Here is a 19,086-nt window from a genome sequence, read left to right as displayed (position 1 = left end):
CGTTGGGTCATTCATATATGGCTTTTATGATCTTGAGTATGATCCTTCTATCCCTACCTTCTTGAGGGTTTTTATCAAGAAAGGATGCTGTAGTTTCTCAAATGCTTTCTCTGCAATTATTGAGAGGGTCATGTGGTTCATGTCCTTTCTTTTATAGATGTGATGAAACACATTGATTGTTTTGTGTATATTGAACCAGCCCTGCATCCCAGGTATAGATCCCCACTTGGTCGTGGTGAATAATTTTTTTAAGGTATTGTTTGATCCGGTTGGCTAATGTCTTGTAGAGGATTTTTGCATCCATGTTCATCATGGAAATTGGTCTGTAGTTCTCTTTTTTAGTGGCGTCTCTGTCTGGTTTTGGAATCAAGGTAAGCTGGCTTCATTTCTATTTTTTGGAACAACTTCAGGAGAATAGGTGTTAACTCTTCCTTAAATGTTTAGTAGAATTCCCCTGGAAAGCCATCTGGCCCTGGACTCTTGTTTTTGGGGAGATTTTTGATTACTAATTCGATTCCTTTATTGGTTATGGGTCTGTTGAAATTTTCTTTTTCTTCTGTTTCAGGTTTAGTAGTGTGTATATTTCTAGGAATTTGTCCATTTCTTCCAGATTGCCCATTTTATTGGCATATAGTTGTTCATAATATTTTCTTATTATTGTTTTTATTTCTGCTGTGTTGGTTGTGATCTCTCTTCCTTCATTCTTGATTTTATTTATTTGGGTCCTTTCCTTTTTCTTTTTGGTAAAACTGGCTAGTGGTTTATCAATTTTGTTAATTCTTTCATAGAACCAGCTTCTGGTTTCATTGATCTGTTCTACTGGTTTTTTTTGTTTGTTTGTTTGTTTGTTTGGTTTTGATAGCATTAATTTCTGCTCTAAACTTTATTATTTCCTGTCTTCTGCTGGTTTGGGGTTTTATTTGCTTTTCTTTTTCCAGCAGCTCTTTAAGGTGTAAGGTTAGGTTGTGTACCTGAGATTTTTCTTCCTTCTTTAGGAAGGCCTGGATGGCTATATACTTCCCTTTTATGACCACCTTTGCTGTATCCCAGAAGTTTTGGGTTGTGGTATGTCATTTTCACTGGCTTCCATAATCTTGTAGTTTCCTGTTTAACTTCTTGGTTGGTCCATTTATTCTTTAGTAGGATGTTCTTCAGTCTCCAAGTATTTGTTACCTTTCCAAATTTTTTCTTGTGTTTGGTTTCAAGTTTCATAGCGTTGTGGTCTGAACATATATGCATGGTATGATTTCGATCTTTTTGTACTTGCTGAGGGCTGATTTGTGTCCCAGTATGTGGTCTATTCTAGGGAATGTTCTATGTGCACTGGAGAAGAATGTATATTCTGCTGCTTTAGGATGAAATGTTCTGAATATATCTTAAGTCCATCTGGTCCAATGTGTCATTGAAAGCCATTGTTTCCTTGTTAATTTTTTGATTAGATGATCTGTCCATTCCTGTGAGTGGGGTGTTGAAGTCTCCTAGTATTATGGTATTACTATCAATGAGTTTCTTTTTGTTTGTGATTAATTGATTTATATACTTGGGTGTTCCCACATTTGGCTCATAAATGTTTATAATTATTAGGTCTTCTTGGTGGATAGACCCCTTGATTATGATATAATGCCCTTCTGCATCTCTTGATACAGTCTTTATTTTAAAGTCTAGTCTTTCTGATATAAGTATGGCTACTCCGGCTTTCTTTGGTTTACCATTAGCATGATAGATGGTTCTCCATCCCCATACTTTCAATCTGAAGGTGTCTCTAGGTCTAAAGTGGGTCTCTTGTAAACAGCATATAGATGGATCTTGTTTTCTTATCCATTCTGTTACCTTATGTCTTTTGATTGGAGCATTGAGTCTATTGATGTTTAGAGTGAGTACTGGAAGATACTAATTTATTGCCATTATGTTGCTTGTACAGTTGGAGTTTCTAATGGTGTTCTCTGGTCCTTTCTAAGTTTTGTTGCTTTTGGTATTTATTTATGTATGTGTGTATGTATGTATGTATGTATGTAGTTTTTTCATCTTTCTTCCCTCAGAGAGTCCCCCTTAAAATTTCTTGTAGGGTTGGTTTAGTGGTCCCCAATCCTTTGATTTTTGTTTGTCTGGGAAACTTTTTATATCCTTCTATTTTGAACGACAGCCTTGTTGGATAAAGAATTCTTGGCTGCATATTTTTCTGATTCAGCACATTGAATATATCCTGCCACTCCTTTCTGGCCTGCCAAGTTTCTGTGGATAGGTCTGTTGCAAACCTGATTTGTGTTCCCTTGTAGGTTAGGGACTTTTTTTCCCTTGCTGCTTTTATGATTCTCTCCTTGCCTGAGTATTTTGTGAATTTGAGTATGATGTGCCTTGTTATGGTCAATTTTTTTTTAATCTAATGGGGTTCCTCTGTACTTCCTGGATTTTGATGTCTGTATCTTTCCCCAGGTTAGGAAAGTTTTCTGCTATGATTTGCTCACATAACCCTTCTACCCCTATTTCTCTCTCTACCTCTTCTGGGACCCCTATGATTCTAATGTTCCTTTTTAAGGAGTTACTCATTTCTCTAATTCTTAAATCACGCTCTTTTGTCTTAATCTCCCTCTTTTTTTCTGCTTCATTATTCTCCATATATTTGTCTTCTATATCGCTGACTCTCTGTTCTGCTTCATCCATCCTTGCCGCCGCGGCACCCATTCGAGATTGCAGCTCAGTTATAGCATTTTTTATTTCATCCTGACTAGTTTTTACCTCTTTTATGTCCACAGAAAGCAATTCTAATCTATTTTAGACTCCAGCTATTATTCTTATTATAGTGATTCTAAATTCTGGTTCAGACATTTTGCTTGTGTCTGTGTTGGTTACTTCCCTGGCTGTCATTTCTTCCTAATCTTTCTCTTGGGGTGAATTCCTTCTTTTCATCATTTTAAGGGAGAAAAAGAATTAACGAGGTAGAAAAAGTTAAAATAAAAAAATTAAAATTGAAAAAATATTAAAATTAAAAAATTAAAAACAAACACACACACAAAACAATCAAATAAATAATGCTATATCCTAGGTGTGCTTTGGTCTGGGTTTTGAAAGTGGTTTTATTAGAGAAAAAAGGGGAAAAATTAAAAAAAGGAAATAATTTGAAAATTTGCAAAATGAATAGACTGAAGTAGACTAAAATGAAGTGATGGAAGTAAAATAGAATTTGAAAAAAATTACACAACAGTAAAAAATTTAGTAGAAAAAAATTAAAAATATATTTAATAAAAATTGAAAATAAAAATGAATTTTTTCTCTTTCTGTTTTGAAGAAAAAGAAAAGAAATGAAAAAGAGAAAGGAAAAAAAGGAAAGAAAGAAAATTGCATAGTTGGACTGGCTAAAGACTGAAATACAACTGAAATTACTTTTTTTTTCCCCTAGAAGTCAAACTATGAAGAGCTTTATAGTCCATAAACTAAGCAGGCAGTAAGGCTTGTGTTCCTGAAAAGTGAGGTTGACCCATTTGGGTGGGGCTTAGTGTAATAGCTCCATTCTCCACTAGATTGTGCTGTTAGCCTACTGGGGTGGATTGTTGTGGCGCTGGTATGTTTGTATGCACATGTGCAGGCATGGTGAAAATGGTGTCACCCAGCTTCCCAGTCTCTAGTATTGGAACTCTGTTCTCCTCGGTCAGTAATCATGCACCTGTCATTCATCTTAGGCTTCTGCCCACTCCCCACTTCCACACTGTCCATGACCAAGCCCCAGGAAACACCTTCCTCTCAAGTTTTGTCTCAGATGTGGCTACCTTCCCCAGCCCCCCACTTCTGAGGGACTGTGGCTTCTACCCGCTCTTTCCCTTTGTGAAGGGTCTCACCAAGCAATTGGTGGGTGCTGGCCACACCAGGAACTCTTGCAGGACCATGTTGCTGCTGATGCCCAGAGACTGCAGCCAGGTGCCAGCCCTCCCTAGAAAAAGTTCATGAGTCAGTGTAGCAGCAACACCTCAGGGATTATGTAAAATCACAACACACATCTGGCACCAGGCTTCACCCTTAACGACCTTGTTCCAGCACCAGCAAATGTGGCCGTTCTCTCAGGGCCATTCTCTCTGGGTCTGCTGGGCCCAGGTGGCCTCACAGCCTCCACCAAATGTCCTTCCAGCAATGGAACGCTTCTCCCTGTGTGGCCCAAGAACCTCCTAGACCCCACTCTGGTCCTGGGGATTCACTCTTCCCACCAGAGCACCACCAGGTATCGAACTGCAGAATTTTAGAGTCTGTGCTCCCCTGTTTACAGTCTTAATGGAATTTAAACCCTCTCCTTTCTCCTTTCTCCTTTCTCCCTTTTTAGTTCAGTCCCTGTGGCTGTTTCCAATTTTCCACTTTCTCTCCAGCTGCTTTTGGGGAGGGGTACTTTTCCCATTTTCCCTGCTCCCCCACCGTCTCCATCCTCTCTCCTCATGCAAAAGAGGCTTCCTGCCCTCCGCGTCTTCTCTTTCCCCAATTTCACCTCTCCAGTCCACGTACATGCTGAATTCTGTGGTTCAGGTTGTGCAGATTGTTGTGTTAATCCTCAGATCAGTTTTCTAAGTGTGAAGGATGCTCTAATGTTGGTCTTACTGTATTTCATGGACTGAAGACACACAAAAAACTTCCATACTGTTCCACCATCTTGGCTCCTCCCTTGCAGCTCAGCTTCTTGAAGAGAATATAGGAAGTACTAAAGGTTGATAACCTCTATTACCTTAAAAATAGAAACTTCCATTTCTTTTGAGAAATTAGTGAGAAAGATATCATAGAGAGAAAAAATATGTGCAAAAATATTTTCCATTACATTTGGAAATTGTATGTAGAATATATAAAGAATACCTATAAACTTGTAAGAGAATGATAGGACACTCAATAGAAAAATGGACAAGAATCCTGAACAGACAAGAGGATATATTGAAATGATTGAAATTACCAAAAGCATATGAAAAGGTGCTTTTTCTCATAAGTCATCAGTAAAATATGATTTTAAACCACAAAAAGATACCATTATATATACACACATAAGTGGCTAAAATTTTAAAGATTGACATTAGCAAGTGTTGAGAGAATGTAGAGCAACAAGAAATGTCATATATTGCTGATAAGATTGTAAATTTGTACAAAGAGTTTGGCAGCATCTACTAAAGTTTGTTCTTTAAAGTTTGTTGCCCGTAAAGTTTGTTCTTAGTTATATTACTGACAGAAATGGGTACATATGCACACCAAAAAACATATGAAAACGCTCATAACACCATTATTTATAATAGCCTCAAGCTAGATGCAATTCACATATCTGTCAATCCTAGAATAGATAACTAAATTGTGGGATAATCATACAGGGTAATACTATTAAAAATAGAAATAAATCTGAGGTGCCTTGGGTAGCTCAGTTAGCTAAGCAACCAACTCTTGATTTTGGCTCAGGTCATGATATCAAGGTTGGTGAGATCAAGCCTTGCATCAGGCACTGATAGTGTGGAGCCTGCTTAGGATTTTCTCTGTCCTCCTCTTTCTTCCCCTCCTCTGCTCACTCGCATGTGCTCAGTCTTTCTGTATCAAAATAAATAAACATTAAAAAAAGAAATAAAAATAAATATATTACTGCAATTGTAACCACATGGCTGAAACTCACAGACATGTTTAGCAAAAGAAAAGTTTTATAGAAAAGAGTACATACTACATGATTCTATGTATAAAAAATTCAGGAACAGGCAAATCTAGTCTATGGTGCTAGGAGTCAGGGAGTGAAAGGGAGAGTGTAGGAATAGAGGAAATCTAAATGGGGTTTGGAATATTGATAATGTTCTGTTTCTTGCCCTGGGAGGTTACATGCATGTATTTCTTTTGTAATTGAGCTACATTTTTTATTTAAAATCAATGTATTTTTTCTGCATGTATGCTATAGTTCAATTAAAATGTTTATAAAATGGTTTAATAGATGCATGCACTGTATCAGTCAGGGTCCTGCCAGAAAATAGATGGTCTACTCCAACTTGTTAATTTGGAGGATTTAATAATGCGGGTATTTACCAAGGTGTGGGCAATGTGGAAGGATCCACAAAGGGTAGTGTGGTGTCCTAGAGCTAGTGTGTGTGTGTGTGTGTGTGTGTGTGCGTGTGTGCACGCACGTGAGAGAGAGAGAGAGAGAGGAAAAGAGAGACAAATAGAGACAGAGAGATAGGCACAGAGAGGGGAAAAGAGAGACAAACAGAGACAGAGAGATAGTCAGAGAGGCACAGAGAGAGAGAGAGAGAGAGAGACAAAGAGAGAGAGATGGGGGATGTGGGAAGAAAGTGAAAGAGAGAGAGAAAGGAAGAGACGATGGAGATTCCTAGTAACTAGAAAGATGTGATGACAAGGCCACCTTGAGAACAGCTGTGAGACCTTTAGTGGAAAGACCCTGTAGGGAGGGATCCAAAGTAATGAATATGTGGAATCCTCTCTCACCCCAATGCTATCTCCTATGGGGCTCTCCTTTGGCAAAGGCCAGCTAGAATCCTGGACATGAGAAAATTTTTATGTGGTCCACACAAGTCAGCTTCTGGGGCAGAGAGTTGGTTGGGACGGTGGACCATGGATAGGAAAGAGCAGCTCAGCAAGGTTTCCTGGATCTACTTTCACCTGTCAATATTGGTGGAAACTTTGTTTGAATCAAAATGCTTAGAACTAGAATCACTTATATTTCAATCACCTTTATTCTTCCCAACTTCAGCTCGTTTAAACTATTGACTTGATGCAATCATGGTATTTCCTAAGCCTGATTAGAAGTCACATGGAAGCTTTCAGGTGTTGAAAAGAAGTCATTAGCTTCACTCTGAGCTTTGATTTCACAGCCACAGAAAGAACCTTGGGTTGTTTACAGCCACTTCCCTGGATTGAGTAGGGAGAGGGCAGATCTGGAGCCAGATCACCCTGGCTTTAAACACAGCTCCAATACTTGATGCCTGTGGTTACCTGCTGTGCCTAAGTACCCCTAACCCCTGAGATTGTTGTGAGGACTGAATCACTTAATATGGACAGAGATCTTAGAAACAAGGCCTGGTACACAATTGAGTGTGATGTGAAAAAACAGTTTAGGCTGATTGCTAAGCAGCTCAGGAAAATGTAGGTTGATGAAAAATGGTCTTGCTTTTCCTTGATTTTGAAGGGAAGCTAGAAAGAAGAGAACTTTTCTCATGAGAGGAAACCTATGCAGGCTATATATTAGTTTCAAGTAGTGAGCTACCCTCTCCTTTTGGTCCCAGGCAGTTGCCCTATGCATAGTTAATAGAACTTAACCTCTTGGTGACTCAGGTTTCTATAACTTTGTAATCCAACTCATACCATGCTGCTTGTCCCACCTTCTCACCCAACTGTTAACTATGAGCTCCCCAGGAGAAGGCATTGGGTTTTCACCCTGGAGACTCAGGACAGGATCAGTAGTAGGTCTAAAACTACTCCACAGACAACCACAGTGTTTCTTTGAACCCAAAAGGCCTTGATTATTTATGATAAATCTCTTGTGGCCTATTTTAGGTAGTTCATGGCCAATAAACATGAGATACCTCACCAAAGCAGGGCAGGCAGAGTGGCTTTTACTGTATCCAGTACACAGAGTCCTTTTGTGAGGTTTCCTGGTTTGAAGGGCGGTTATGAGGCATATAACTGTTGAGATATTCTCTAGAGATGCATCCTGTGTGGCTTAAGACATATAGGTTAGTTCATGTTAACTATAAGTAATAGATTTATCAGAACAGTATTGCTTTTGATCAGAGGCTCTTGAAAAATGTTCAGAGCAAGGAACATAGACAATATGTTTTTTTATTTTATATTCTTTATGTTTCTTTCTTTCTTTCTTTCTTTCTTTCTTTCATATAAAATTTATTGTCAAATTAGCTAACATACAGTGTATACAGTGTGCTTTTGGTTTGGGGGGTAGATTCCTGTAATTCATCTCTTACATACAACACCCAGTGCTCATCCCAACAAGTGCCATCCTCAATGCCCATCACCCATTCCTCCCCACACCCATCAACCCTCAGTTTGTTCTTTGTATTTAAGAGTCTCATATGGTTTGCATCCCTCTCTGTTTGAAACTATTTTTTCCCCTTCCCTTTCCCCATGGTCTTCTGTTAAGTTTCTCAAGTTCCACATATAAGTGAAAACATATGATATCTGTCTTTCTCTGACTGACTTATTTCACGTAACACCCTCCAGTTCCATCCACATTACTGCAAATGTCAGGATTTCATTATTTCTCATTGCCAAGTAGTGTTCCATTGTATATATAAATCACATCTTCTTTATCCATTCATCAGTTGATGGACATTTGGGCTCTTTCCATAACTGGGCTATTGTTGAAAGTGCTGCTGTAAACATTGGGATACATGTGGCCCTAGGAATCAGCACTTCTGTATGGACAATATGTTCTTTATAAAAGATTGCAAGGTTTCAGATAGAACAAAATTGAGTTACATTTCTGAGTACATGAAACAAGCCACCTTTTGGGGAGAGGTTTAATAAGTGGAATTACAAGGCTTATTTATAAGTAGTGAAAGCATTCCTTCTAAAGACTGAGCACATGAGATGAATCCAACTAGGTAGAATGGAAAGCAGTTCTCACGGAATGGGGATTGAATCCTGGTTTTGTCCCCAGCAGGCTGAAGAAAACCCATTAATCTTTGGGAGCCTGAGCTTTTTGTTTTAGTTTTTGTTTTTCCCACAGGCTAGTTTGCTGTGAGGTGACCAGCACATGCCTATGTCAAGGACGCTTGCTTAATGAGTGGTGGAAACCTTGTTCTACTTTCCTTTGAATCTTTCTGACCAGGGCCTTAGGAATTGGAGGGAAAAGTCCCATTAGTTCTTTGTTCTGCTTTGAAACTTGGCTCTGTTGGGGGATTTGAATGAGAAAGTACAGAGCCCCTCATCAGAGGTTTCATTTTGAGGAATGGTAAAGCACTTGGTGAGAGATTAATGCTTATTCATGGAAGGTGTTGGATAGAAGCTCCATAAGATAAATAGAGCTTAGGTAATTTTGCTTTTTAGTCTTATCCATCTTCAGTCAACTGAATTTTTAATTTTTAGAAGAGTCTCAATGTCACATTGTTAGTATTTGTAATAGAATGTAAAGCCTGAAATTGTGATGTTCTCATCTCTGGCTCTTTCTTCCAGCACATTATAAAAGAACCCACCACTTCATCACTTATCGCTTGCTGGCTATCACTGAGGAGCCAGTGCTGAGTGAGAACAGAATGGAATGTTTCTAATAGTGACCCAGGGAAACCTGTTAGGAGGTGCCACTTTAACTCCTCAGTAAAGTAACCAGGCATTACCACGCAGATATGCTTGTGAACAGGCAGTTTGATTAGTGCTGCTGGCTCCGCAGACAATATGATTAAAATTAAGGGAGAAATTGAGGCTTTGCTGGGACAAGGTGAGACCTCATTCAATTAGAGGTTATTTCAGGGAATTTTTATGACACAGCAAGGCTCTGTGAATATAGAACCTGTTCTGAAGTTGGATTGATGAGTGCTATGACAGGAGTTTGGGCTGGAGGAAAATTCAAGCCTCTACAAATTGTTAAGTGAAAATAGAACTATGTAGAGAGTCCTAGTTGAGCTTCCATCTTCTTTCCTGACTGAAGTTTCTCTTAGGATCAGGAACAATAACTTGTATTTTTACTGACTCAGATATTCTTACTGCCATATGGCAGAGCAAGCAATGCGATGCCATTTCTGGTTGTAGAAAAACGTTATCCAGGGAAAGTGCAACTGCTGAAATTTTTTTTACTGGGAATTTAAATAAATCTTATCTTTAAGAGAGCAATCAAAGAATCAGCCATCATAAATGATGGAACAGGTAAACAATAATTGTCTTTAGAACTGTGGTAGGTGCTCATTGAGGGTAGCTGGAGGGGGTGTAGTGGTGGGATGGGTTAAATGGGTGTTGGGTATTAAGGAGGACACTTGTGATGTGCATTGGGTGTTATATGTAAGTGATGGACCACTAAATTCTCCTCCTGAAACAAATTACAAAACTGGTAAAATTAAAAAAATTTTTTTAATTTTAAAAACCAATACATTCTTAAAAAAAAGAACTGTGGTAGGTGCTATGAAGAATTCAGAGAAAGGTAATGGAATCTAGTCAGGCAAAGATAGCTATACACATGGAAAAATTAGGCCACTCCAGCTCCTTCACTTACAAAAACTTCAGTGATTTCCCTCTGTCTACAAATGAGGTTCCAATACCTCTGCATCCTATATAAGGCCTTCTGGTCTACTTCATGAATGCTAAATTACAATGCATTTCCCAATGTATCTTTCTTCTGTTATTTTTATTGTGTTAAAATATATCACATAAAATTTGTCACTTTATACATTTTAAAGTGCATAATTCAGTGATATTAATTACATTCACTGTGTTGTATAACCATTACCACAATTATTTCTAAAAACTTTCATCACCCTAATAGAATTAAATTAAACACTAATTCCTCATTCTCTTCCCCTGTATCCTCAGCCCCTGGTAACCTATGATCTACCTTCCATCTCTATGAATTTAGGTAAATTCCAAATTTAGGTAAATTACCTATTCTAGATATTGCATATAAGTGGAATCATACAATATTTGTCCTTTTGTGTCTGGCTTATTTCAATGAAAATAATGTTTTCATGATTCATCCACATCATAGCATGTATCAGAACTTCATTTCTTTTTGTGACTGAATAATATTACATTTTCTGTATATATACCACATTTTGCTTACCCATTCATCTGTTGATAGATACTTGGGTTGTTTCTACTTTTTTGCTGTTGTGAATAATATTACCGTGGTACAAAGGTATCTGTTTGAGTTCCTAATTTCAGTTCTTTTGGGTATATGCCTGGGAGTGGAATTGCTGGGTCATATGGTTGTTCTATGTTTAGCTTTTTGAGGAACCACTAATTTGTTTTCCACAGCAGTTATATCATTTTTTTCCCACCAACAATGTATGAGAGTCTCGATTTTCCACATCTTCTCCAACGCTTGTTATTTTCTGTTTTTCATCCCTAATTATAGTTGGGTTTTCTGTTTTGTTCTATCAATCTATGTGCCTGTTTTTGTGTCAGTACCATACTGTTTTGATCACTACAGCTTTGTAATATAACTTGATGTCCAGAATTGTGATACCTCCAGCTTTGATTTTCTTTTTCAAGATTGCTTCAGCTATTTGGGATCTTTTGAATTTCATAAAAATTTTAGGATTGTTTGTTCTAGCTCTGTAAAAAATGCTGGTGGTATTTTGATAGGGATTGCATTAAATGTGTAGATTGCTTTAGGTAGTATAGGCATTTAAAAAATATTTGTTCTTCCAATCCAAGAGCATGAAATTTTTTAATTTCTTTGTGTCATCTTTAATTTCGTTCTTCAGTGTTTTATACTTTTCAGAGTACAGGTCTTTCACCTCTTATTTAAGTTTATTCCTAGGTATCTATGTTTTTGGTGCAGTTGTAAATGGGATTGATTCTTGATTTCTCTCTCTGATGCTTTCATAATTGGTGTATAGAAATGGAAGAGATTTCTATACATTGATTTGTATACTGCAACTTTACTGAATTCACGTAGCAGTTCTAGAAATATTTTGGTGGAGTCTTTTGGGTTTTCTGTATAGAATATCATATCCACAAATAGTGAAAGTTTGACTTCTTCCTTGATAATTTGGATGCCTTTTATTTCTTTTTATTTTCTGATTGCTATGGCTAGGACTTCCACTACTATGTTAAATGTGAGAGTAGACATCCCTGTCATTTTCTTCACTGTAGAGGTAAAGCTCTCAGTTTTTCCCCATTGAAGATATTAGCTGTGGATTTTTCACATATGACCTTTATTATGTTGAGGGATGTTCCCTCTAACCCTACTTTGTTGAGGGTTTTTATTATGAATGGATGTTGTACTTTGCTAAATGGATTTTTCACATATGACCTTTATTATGTTGAGGGATGTTCCCTCTAACCCTACTTTGTTGAGGGTTTTTATTATGAATGGATGTTGTACTTTGCTATTTCTGCATCTGTTGAGAGGATCATATGGTTCTTATACTTTCTTTTATTAATATGATGTATCACATTGATTGATTTGTGAATGTTGAATCACTCTTGCAGCCCAGGAATAAATCCCACTTGATTGTAGTGAATGGTTCTTTTAATGTGCTGTTGGATTTGGTTTGCTAGTATTGTGTTGAGAATTTTCACATCCATGTTCCTCAGGGATATTGGCCCATAGTTCTCTTTTTTAGTGGAGTCTTCATCTGGTTTTGGAATCAGGGTAATGATGGACCCATAGAATGAGTGGAAAATTTCCTTCCATTTATATTTTTTGAAATAGTTTGAGAATAATAGGTATTAAGTCTTCTTTAACTGTTTGGTAGAATAGGACATCCCTATGAAGCCATCTGGTCCTGGACATTTGTTTGTTGGGAGGTTTTTGATTACTGATTCAATTTATTTCCTGGTTATTGGTCTGTTTAAGTTTTCTATTTATTCTTGTTTTAGTTTTGATGGTTCACATGTTTCTAGAAATTAATCCATTTCTTCCAGGTTGTACAATTTGTTGCCATATATTTTTTCATGATATTCTCTTATAGTTATTTGTATTTCTGTGGTGTTGGTTGTTATTTCTCCTCTCCTATTTGTGATTTTATTCATTTGGGTCCTTTCTATTTTTTTCTTTTGATAAGTCTTGCTAGGGATTTGTCTTAACTTTTTCCAGAGAACCAGCTCCTGGTTTCATTGATTTGTTCTATTATCTTTTTCATTTCTATATCATTTATTTCTGTTCTAATTTTTATTATTTGCCTTCTTCTGCTGGCTTTAGGCTTTGTTTGTTGTTTTTCTAGTTCCTTTAGGTATAATGTAAGTTGTTTATTTGAGATTTTTCTCGATTCTTGATACAGCCTGTATTGCTATATAGTTATCTCTTATGATCTCTTTTGCTGCATCCCAAGTGGTTTTGGACCATAGTGTTTTCATTTTAATTTGTTTCCAGGCGTATTTTTATTTCTTCTTTAATTTTCTTGTTGACCAATTCATTCGTTAGTAGCATTTTGTTTAACCTCCATGTATTTGTAGTCTTTCCAAATTTTTTCTTGTGGTTGACTTTAAGTTTCACAGCATCATGGTCAGAAAATATGCATGATATGACATGAGTATTTTTGTACTTATTGAGGCCTGATGTGTGTCCTAGTATATGGTATATTTTGGAGAACGTCCCATGTCCCATGTGCACTTGAAAAAAATGTGTATCCTGCTGCTTTAGGATGAAATGTCCTGGATATATCTGTTAAGTCTATCTGGTCCAGTGTGTCATTCATAGCCATTGTTTCCTTGTTGATTTTCTGCCTAGATAATCTGTCCATTTATGTAGGAAAGGTTTTAAAATTCCTTACTATTATTGTATTACTTTTAATAAGTTCCTTTATGTTTGTTATTAGTTTTATATATTTGTTTTCTATAAAGTTGGGGGCACAAATATTTATAATTGTTAGACCTTCTTATTGGATAGTTCCTTTTATTATAGTGCCCTTCTTCCTCTCATGTTACAGTCTTTGGTTTAAAATCTAGTTTGTTTGAAATAGGTATTGTTACTTTCGCTGTCTTTTGACATCCATTGGCATGACAAATGTTTCTCCATCTCCTCACTTTCAGTTCAGAAGATTTTCCTGGATTATGTAGATGGGCCTGGTGTAATCACATGGGCCCTTAAAAGTAGGAGTGAAGACAGAAGAGTCATTTTGAAGTTTGAGAGGGACTTTACCTACCATTGCTGGCTTTGATGATAGATGAAGTTGGGGGGGCGTGGTCATGAGCCAGGAAGTTTGAATGGCCTCTAGAAGCTAAGAACAACTCTTGGATGACAACAGCAAGGAAATTGGGACCTCAGTCTTTTTTTTTAATTTTTAGTTTTTTATAATTTTTTTGCATGTATTTATTTTTTGAGAGACATAGAGAGACAGCACAAGTTGGGGAGGGGCAGACAGAGAAGGAGACACAGAATCTGAAGCAGGCTCCAGGCTCTGAGCTGTCAGCACAGAGCCCGATGCAGGGCTTGAACTCAAGAGCTGTGAGATCATGAACTGAGCCAAAGTTGGACACTTAAACCACTGCACCACCCAGATGCTCCAGGGCCTCAGTCTCAAGGCTGTAAGGGATTGAATGTCGGCAACTTGAAAGAATAAAAAAACAGATTCTCTCCTAGAGCCTCCAGAAAGGAATTCAGCCCTGCCAACACCTTGATTTTGTCTTGATGAGGCTCTAGTGAGAAATGTAGCTGAGCCCACTATACTTCTGATATATGAACACTGTGATATTAGAAGTAGGTTTTATTTTAAGCCACTACGCTTATGGCAATTTGTTATGGCAGGTATAGAAAACTAGTACTCTTTTTATGTCTACAGAATTTATAGACATGTCATTGTCCTTATTCTTGATATTGGCAAATTTTGTCTTCTCATGTTTTATCTTATTCAGATTGGCTAAGGTTTATCAGTCTTCTTGATTTTCTCTAAGAGCCAACTTTTTGTGGCATTGATTTTCTCTAATATTTTTCTATTTTCTATTTCAATTATTCCTGCTCCAGTCCTTATTCTTAATTTTCTTCTACTTATTTTGGGTTTTATTTGCTCTACTCATTAAAATATGTGCAGACTATTTTAACATAAACTTCACAAAAGAAGATCTATGGATGGCAAATAGCTACATGAGAAAAAAGTTCATCATTAGTCATTAGAGAAATGCAACTTGAAGCTAAAATAAATATCCTTCATACTCATTGGAATGTCTAAAATTAAAAAAGGCTGACCCAGTGTTGAAATGTGAAGGAAATGGAATTCTCATATACTGTTGGTGGTGTAAAATGTTACAGCCATTTTGGAAAACAGTTTCATAGTTTCGTGAAACACAAACATCCTATAATATTAATCTATCATGTGATCAACTAGTCCATTCCTAGGTATTTTCCCAAGGGAACTGAAAACATATGTACATACAGATAATTGTATATGAAAGTTAATAGCACATTCATTTGTAATAGTCAAATAATGGAAGCAATCCAAACATCCCACCAACAGTGAATAGATATGTACACTGTGGCATGGCCATGCTATAGCATACTACTAAATAATACAAAATAATGAGCTATTGAGCCACACACCAATCCTGAAGAATCTTAAAATAGTTCTGCTGAAATGGAAGCAATCAGACAAAAGAATGTATGCTGTATGATTACATTTATAGAAAATATAGAAAATGTAAACTAATCTATATTGAAAGAAAAGATGTATTCCTGGGCATAGAGTAGGGTAACAGGGGGAGATAGAGGGGACACAAGAACATGGACATTAGTAAAATGCTAGGGATAGTGAATATGTTCATTATCTTGATTATTGGTTTTATGGGTACATATATTAGCCAAAATATAAATTGTACATTTTATTTATTTTTTTTTAATTTTTTTTAACGTTTATTTATTTTTGGGACAGAGAGAGACAGAGCATGAATGGGGGAGGGGCAGAGAGAGAGGAAGACACAGAATCAGAAGCAGGCTCCAGGCTCTGAGCCATCAGCCCAGAGCCTGACGCGGGGCTTGAACTCACGGACCGTGAGATCGTGACCTGAGCCGAAGTCGGACGACTAACCCACTGAGCCACCCAGGCGCCCCTAAATTGTACATTTCAAATATGTTTAGTTTGCAGAATATAAATTTTCTTCATTAAAGAAAATGATCAGAAGATAAAATCTTAGTGTGTTAGCATTTGAATTACATCTATGTCGATATGTCCACTTATTTGTTTTCCAGGGTGGATTGCTATTATGGGTGCCATCTGGTTGCTAATTTTAGCTGATATCCATGATTTTGAGATAATTCTACACCGAGTGGAATGGGCAACTCTTCTGTTCTTTGCAGCACTTTTTGTTCTAATGGAGGTAAGACTTTAGAATTCTTGCAAAGTAATCCTTTATCTGACTTTTATGTTTCATACTTTATTGTACGAATGAAAAAAGCCTAAGTCTATAGTCTTTCCACTTATTTAACATGGGGGAAATGATGGAAGTTATAATAGACTATTTTAAGTTAAACCAGGTTTTATTTCAGCCATCTAAATATTTTCTGATAAATTGTTTATTTGGTTGTTGTTTTTAAAAATTATCTTTGTGATTTATAAACTTGCTCTAATTTCATTTTCCATAAAGTAGAATTTGCTCTAAGTTGTGTTTACAGCTGAGTGACTTGTTACAGAAAATTGACAGGGTGATATTATCTTGATGATCTATTTCATTTTGTGTAATGTTTAACTAAATATTCTATGTTATCATGGAAAAGACTACATAAAAAGAGTGAATATTATTTTGGTAATAGTTGTTATGAAATGTATTCAAAAAATTATTCACATTATTATTCAATCTTCAGACTTGATTTATGGACTTGTGTCCTTCTCAAATACAAGGTTTGCTGAAATAGAAAAATACTACTCCCTAAAGGATATCTCAAGCACACCAAATATCTCACATTAATTAACTTACTGATGGTAGACCCATTTGGTTTTATTATTCTGTGTAATAAAACTTTGATACTCCCCCCACCATTTGTCTTTAAGACAGGGCCTTTGAAGTTTTGTAATCTAAATCTTTGCTCCTAATGGGTTGTGTAGATATAATCAAGTGACTCAGTCCCTCCAAGTCTGTGGGGGGTTGTGAATTATATTCTAAATCCTCAGTTTCACACTCAAAACATTCAGCTTTTTTTTTCAGGGTGTTATTTCCACACTGAACACATAGAATATGGAGGGGAAAATTCTGGTTACTGTTTTCATGATTGGACTTTGAAAGTCTCTGCCCCAATTACATGTTTACTCCAGGTATAAGTTGCTATCTCATCTGGGTTTTGGGCATATTTTTCCATATTTTATACTTCATTTTGTTGATGTAGTAAACAATGGAATTTTAAAAACAACTTTATTGGGGTATAATTTACATATCATAATATTCACATGATAAGTTTACAATTTAATGATTTTTAATAAGTTTAGAACATTTCCATCATCCAAAAAAGATCCCACATGTCCATTTACGATTAATTCTAGCTCTTGACTCCAGATTTAGGCAATCACTATTTTTTTCTGTCTATTGATTTGCCTTTCCTATACATTTCATCCCAAAGAATCATATAAAGGAAAAATCATAGTTTTTTCTGTCTGTTTTCTTTAATTAGAATAATGATAATAATGTTTGTTCATCCATGTCTTTGTATGTATTTTAGCTCATTTGTTTTATTGCTGAATAGCATTCTACTTTGTGGATACCATTTGATGAATATTTGTATTCTTTCAAATTTTGAACATTATGAATATTACTGTCATAAACATTTGTGTAAATTTGTGTGTAACTTCATGTGGAATATATTTTCATGTCTTTGAGATATATGCTAGGTTTTATCATAAGTTTAGCTTCTTAAGAAACTGTAAAAATGCTTTTCACAGTGACTGTACCATTTTACATTCTCACTGGCAGTGTAATAGTATTCCAGTTTCTCTACAATCTCACTATCACACTTTGCCTTTCTTTTTTTTTTAAATATATGAAATTTATTGTCAAATTGGTTTCCGTACAACACCCAGTGTTCATCCCAAAAGATGCCCTCTTCAATGCCCATCACCTACCCTACCCTCTCTCCCACCACCCCACCAACCCTCAGTTTTTTCTCAGTTTTTAACAGTCTCTTATGCTTTGGCTCTGTCCCACTCTATCCTCATTTTTTTTCCTTCCCCTCCCCCATGGGTTTCTGTTAAGTTTCTCAGGATCCACGTAAGAGTGAAAACATATGGTATATGTCTTTCTCTGTATGAATTATTTCACTTAGCATCACACTCTCCAGTTCCATCCACATTGCTACAAAGGGCCATATTTCATTCTTTCTCATTGCCACATAGTACTCCATTGTGTATATAAACCACAATTTCTTTATCCATTCATCAGTTGATGGACATTTAGTCTTTTTCCACAATTTGGCTATTGTTGAGAGTGCTGCTATAAACATTGGGGTAAAAGTGCCCCTATGCATCAGTATTCCTGTATCCCTTGGGTAAATTCCTAGCAGTGCTACTGCTGGGTCATAGGTTAGGTCTATTTTTAATTTTTTGAGGAACCTCCACACTGTTTTCCAGAGTGGCTGCACCAGTTTGCATTCCCACCAACAGTGCAAGAGGGTTCCCGTTTCTCCACATCCTGTCCAGCATCTATAGTCTCCTGATTTGTTCATTTTGGCCACTCTGACTGTCACGAGATGATATCTCATTGTGGTTTTGATTTGTATTTCTCTGATGAGGAGCGACGTTGAGCATCTTTTCATGTGCCTGTTGGCCATCCGGATGTCTTCTTTAGAGAAGTGTCTATTCATGTTTTCTGCCCATTTCTTCACTGGGTTATTTCTTTTTTGGGTGTGGAGTTTGGTGAGCTCTTTATAGATTTTGGATACTAGCCCTTTGTCTGATATGTCATTTGTAAATATCTTTTCCCATTCCGTTGGTTGCCTTTTAGTTTTGTTGGTTGTTTCCTTTGCTGTGCAGAAGCTTTTTTATCTTCATGAGGTCCCAATAGTTCATTTTTGCTTTTAATTCCCTTGCCTTTGGGGATGTGTCAAGTAAGAAATTGCTGTGGCTGAGGTCAGAGAGGTATTTTCCTGCTTTCTCCTCTAGTGTTTTGATGGTTTCCTGTCTCACATTCAGGTCCTTTACCCATTTTGAGTTTATTTTTGTGAATGGTGTGAGAAAGTGGTCTAGTTTCAACCTTCTGCATGTTGCTGTCCAGTTCTCCCAGCACCATTTGTTAAAGAGACTGTCTTTTTTCCATTGGATGTTCTTTCCTGCTTCGTCAAAGATTAGTTGGCGATACTTTTGTGGGTCCAATTCTGGGGGTTCTATTCCATTGGTCTGTGTGTCTGTTTTTGTGCCAATACCACGTTGTCTGGATGACTGCGGCTTTGTAGTAGAGGCTACAGTCTAGGATTGCGATGCTTCCTGCTTTGGTCTTCTTCAAAATTCCTTTGGCTATTCGGGGCCTTTTGTGGTTCCATATGAATTTTAGGAT

The 19,086-nt window shown here is 36.8% G+C and overlaps 1 protein-coding gene across 1 annotated transcript in view; it reads left to right on the top strand.

Annotated features, from left to right (window-relative positions):
- Positions 1 to 19,086, top strand: part of OCA2 (OCA2 melanosomal transmembrane protein) — a 492,037-nt gene that overhangs the window by 220,782 nt on the left and 252,169 nt on the right. Inside the window, exon 18 of the mRNA XM_047864593.1 lies at positions 15,800 to 15,927. Coding sequence (XP_047720549.1) covers positions 15,800 to 15,927 — 128 coding nt within the window. The remainder of the gene's footprint in view (positions 1 to 15,799; positions 15,928 to 19,086) is intronic.

This window comes from Prionailurus viverrinus, chromosome B3 (assembly GCF_022837055.1).
Source record: "Prionailurus viverrinus isolate Anna chromosome B3, UM_Priviv_1.0, whole genome shotgun sequence".
NCBI lineage: Eukaryota > Metazoa > Chordata > Mammalia > Carnivora > Felidae > Prionailurus > Prionailurus viverrinus.
Note: the sequence above shows the minus strand (reverse complement) of the source record. Positions and strands in the feature narration are given on the sequence as shown.